This window comes from Diplotaxodon limnothrissa, linkage group LG22 (genome assembly GCF_057381915.1).
Source record: "Diplotaxodon limnothrissa isolate DT_005_m linkage group LG22, D_limnothrissa_male_GT1.1, whole genome shotgun sequence".
In the NCBI taxonomy this organism is placed as follows: domain Eukaryota; kingdom Metazoa; phylum Chordata; class Actinopteri; order Cichliformes; family Cichlidae; genus Diplotaxodon; species Diplotaxodon limnothrissa.
In genome coordinates, this window is record NC_140616.1 from 125,396 (window position 1) to 130,007 (window position 4,612).

Below are 4,612 nucleotides of genomic sequence, written 5' to 3' on the forward strand. Positions count from 1 at the left end.
AAGGTGAACCTGAATCCTCGTGGATATTCCATATTAAGAGCATAACAGAGTCCAAAGACCATTGCCACTCCAGCTGCCACAGAAGGCAACTCATTCAGGACTTCCACACCATCAATGATTATCCCGATGTCTCGAGGCTGATGTAGGAGGCTTGAGTTGTCCCTGAAGACGAAGAGTGCCATGGTGGTACTCTGCAGCTCTTCCTCAGCTTCATCTTTCTGGGATATCTTGAGGTAAAATATGGAACAAAATGTACAAGTGAAGAACTGAAGTCTGGCACACCTGATAAATCTTTGACCATAATAAACTACTATTTTGATAGTTGTTTGGTCACAGACTATTAGAACAATTATTTGACTAATCAGATTGTGAATTGCATAATCATTAAATTAAATCAATGGTGGAACATTTTCATAAATGTTCCACAAAGCCCAAGAAAAAAAAAAGAAAACAATACAGAACCCTAAGATATTAACTTGATGAGTTGATTAATCGTTGCTGTCCTACATTAATCACTGCATTTAATAGCAGAGTTGTCAAATTTACATCAAGAGACTGCATCTCATGTAGAGACAGAACAGATATGGACATACCATGTATTCTTTTATCAAGTCCTCAACACATCAGCAAGGTGAATGAGAGGATAATGAGGGAGAGTCTAGATTATTATGAAATGTTTAAAAAGGATGTGCAGTGTAAATGCAAAATGATACCTGTTCAGATTAAATGAAAATGTATGCTTCAGCCATGGAATGGATGGAGCGATCTGTGGTTCTGAAAGCATACAGAAAAAAAAGAATAATGTTACTTCTCTATAAAACACATTACATAGAAAAACCAAGAAATACGTAACATGACATACCAAACAGTCTACAGACCAGCCATTAGCGACTAAGTTTGGCATAGGGTCAATTTTTTGCTGTTAAAATTAAAATTTCTTCAGAAAATGCACATTTTTCCGAGCTGCGCCTGAAAGTCAATTGAAGGAATTAGTCTTATGTCATTGATCTTATATGCTGGCTTGTTATTTCTGTCTCTAAATCATGCACATTAATAATTATCTTTTGCGCTCGGTGTACACACACATAACACACAGATATTTATATGAAGAGAGACAAACGTGCGCGCACAAACACAAGCTTGTGTCTAGAAACCGCGAGCTGACCAGAAAAATTCAAACGAAGCGGAGCACGGAGTTATACTATGAATGTTATGAACTATGAACTTATGCTAGCTAGCTTTATCCACCACCGATGCATCGTGGTAACGCTAGCTAGTTAGGCAAAAAGCCGTTTTTTACCAGTATACTAACTTGTATTCCCGACTGTGATGGTCGGTTTCTGGTAACCAGTTCTAACGTTGCGCAGGATAGCTAGCTAGCTTATAGCTAGCAGCTACAATCATGCAAAAATTAGGGGTGGCTGTCGACCCAGCTTAAATGGGGTTATTTTCTGCGATTTTGGCAATACAAATTATAAAAGCTTTTGTAACACACTTGGCTTTACTTACGTTTATTTTCAGATGAAATTAATCAAAGATGTGACATGATGTTTCCAGCAGCCATGCAGAATAAAAATGGGTCCCGGTCTATTTCTGGTGGGCGTGTTCAAGTGCAAATCACTTTGACTCAAATTAAAGATATTATCTGTTCAACATGAAAAGAAATATATGTTTTGAGAGAAATCAAAAACTTTGCGTTGCGATGTTCACAATCCTGTACTGACACTATGGGCACATTTTTAGAAATCTATTTAATTCCACAGAAAGGTTAGCCACTTTAGTGTTTCACTTGTGACCTATTTATAGCTCACTGAAGATGCAACAATGTTCGGAGATAGAGAGAAAAAAAAAAAGAACTTTGGTGCAGGTGCAGGTGCAGTCTTTATGTAGCTTTCTGGTGACCTTAAAAGAACCTTTACGAAGCCCGTTGACAGGCCTTTAGTCGAATGATCGGTTGGTTGATTGATAACAGAAAAAAAGGACACATAAGATGGACATAAAGGACTGAAAACACCAAGAGCAAATATTGCATCGCACTCATTTATGTAGTTTATTTTTAGATTAGATAATTTTGGAAAATAACGCAGCAAAATAAATAATAAGAGCCGGGATGTGCAGACTATTTAGCACTGAAAAAACTCCGTCCATGTGAACAGAATCAGGTGTTACCTTACCTGTTGATTAAATATCAAGACTATTTAGCAATAAGCTTACTTTAAAGGCTCGTAATAGGTGAACTGTCTTGGTATAGTTGAGTCACGCAGAGTTCATGGTCCATGTTGTGTTACTTGTTGTTTGTGTGTGTGTGTGTCACCCGATGACCCCTGGCGCCGGAGCGTCTAGACTACATTAGAGATGTGTCACAGCAAAGAGCCGCACCTGCGCTCAAAGAGAGCACATACATAGAGGTGAGATGAGGATAAATGGATAGATGCGGTCCTTTTTCGAAGCTGAGCGCACAGTTGTATTTCCTGCACAATCACACACGAAGTGAGGCTGTGTTTATGCCGGTTATACCATGAATATACACCCTGCAGGCACCACTTGTTTGTCAAACTGTTTATGAAGCAAAAGTCACATTTCTGTTTATTTACAAAGCAAAAAGAAGGGGGGGAAAGAGGCGTAGGAGGGGGTGGAGCGTGCGCACTAGCATACCGGCGACGGCTGTTTCCTTTCACTAAAAGGAAAAAAATAATAAAATGTGTACTTCACGTTACGGTTGAAACTGGGGTTTTTTTTGTGTTTTTTTAATTTTTATTTTATAGAAACAATTTTTGCTCATAACCAATTGACAGGGGATTTCTTAAAATCACCCCGCAGTTCTTCAGCTGAGACACCTGAGTTAGAAAACACAAACACTGCAGCTGTCTTTGTACAAACTTGTACAAACTCTGTTTTGACCTTGTATACTGTATTTCCCCAGCCCCTCTATTTTGAAACTAAAACTATTGAACCTTAATTCAATTTCTCACTTCACATAATCGTTTCACTTTTGCCTTGAAGTGTTACTTTTAATTTAATTTAATTATTTTTTTATGACGCATGTTCTCTGGTGAGTTCAGGTACATCTGTAACTTCAAGTGGAAGAGTTGCATGTGAGTTAAAAATTTTCTATAATACCAAAAAAAAAAAAAAAAAGACAAAATACTGACGTTTTTGTCGAATAATCTGTCTGACATGAGGGATAATATAGCATTTGCATTTTAACTAAAAGACTCGCGCACTGACACTATGGGCACATTTTTAGAAATCTATTTAATTCCACAGAAAGGTTAGCCACTTTAGTGTTTCACTTGTGACCTATGAAGTACCCCCGAAATTGTATCATATTAAACAACAACAACAACAATAACAACAACAATAAACACTCGAGGACTTTAAAGAGTTTAATTTTTACCGAGGTTTGAGAGCGCTCACCCCGGCTCGGGGCTGCACAGATGTGATGGATGAGGGCTCCTTGCTGCAGACTGCAGCGGAGTGTTTGACAGTCAAACTTGAAAAAGTCTTTGGAACTGAAACGGTCTCTGCCAACACGAACACATACCCCAAACAGTTCGGTAAATATGTACAGTTTCTCGCAGCTTCAGTTTTCAGCAGCTACCAGAACTTGCCTACCGTCTGCATCCTCCCAGCAGCCTCGCACTTCATCTGCGGGCAGTACTTGCGTGTGTGAGCGCTGTCACCGGTGGCTTCGCAGATCGGGCAAGTGTAGTTCCGGAGGACGGGGCAGAAAACTTTCCCGTCGTCTGATTTGAGCTTGTGAGATAGGTACACCCTCGGAGTCTCCCCGTTCTGCTTGCATAAGCGGCAGTAGTCCGAGGATGAGGCGCTGCTGCTGGTGTCCGACGCGCTGCTGGTCGGACTGGACTGTGATGAGTTTTTGGAGGATTTCTTCCCCCGAGTGGAAGTGTGGACCTTACTCCAAGGGGGCGCTTGTCCCTTCTTTGGACGCTCGGTGTCTCGGTTATCAACCTCACGGTTGCTGCACAGTTTCTCGAACACTTGGCTCAGATTCATGTAGTCGTGCCACATGTTAAAGCTGTCCCCACCAGTGAGGATCGCGCTGTGGACCTCCAGTCGTCTCGGCATTGTGGTCATTTTTTGGCAGAAGTAAAACTGAGAGTGTGTTTGGAGCGCCTCATATTTATAGCTCACTGAAGATGGTTTTAAAATGCAACAATGTTCGGAGATAGAGAGAAAAAAAAAAAGAACTTTGGTGCAGGTGCAGGTGCAGTCTTTTATGTAGCTTTCTGGTGACCTTAAAAGAACCTTTACGAAGCCCGTTGACAGGCCTTTAGTCGAATGATCGGTTGGTTGATTGATAACAGAAAAAAAGGACACATAAGATGGACATAAAGGACTGAAAACACCAAGAGCAAAATATTGCATCGCACTCATTTATGTAGTTTATTTTTAGATTAGATAATTTTGCAAAATAACGCAGCAAAATAAATAATAAGAGCCGGGATGTGCAGACTATTTAGCACTGAAAAAACTCCGTCCATGTGAACAGAATCAGGTGTTACCTTACCTGTTGATTAAATATCAAGACTATTTAGCAATAAGCTTACTTTAAAGGCTCGTAATAGGTGAACTGTCTTGGTATAGTTGA

General features: G+C 40.1%; 1 protein-coding gene across 1 annotated transcript; it reads right to left on the minus strand.

Annotated features, from left to right (window-relative positions):
* Positions 1-3,185: 3,185 nt before the first annotated feature.
* LOC146609052 (nanos homolog 2-like) lies at positions 3,186-4,151 on the minus strand. Its single transcript, XM_085346354.1, has one exon. The coding sequence runs from the start codon at positions 4,096-4,098 to the stop codon at positions 3,598-3,600; it is 501 nt and encodes a 166-aa protein (XP_085202480.1). The 5' UTR covers positions 4,099-4,151; the 3' UTR covers positions 3,186-3,597.
* Positions 4,152-4,612: the final 461 nt, after the last annotated feature.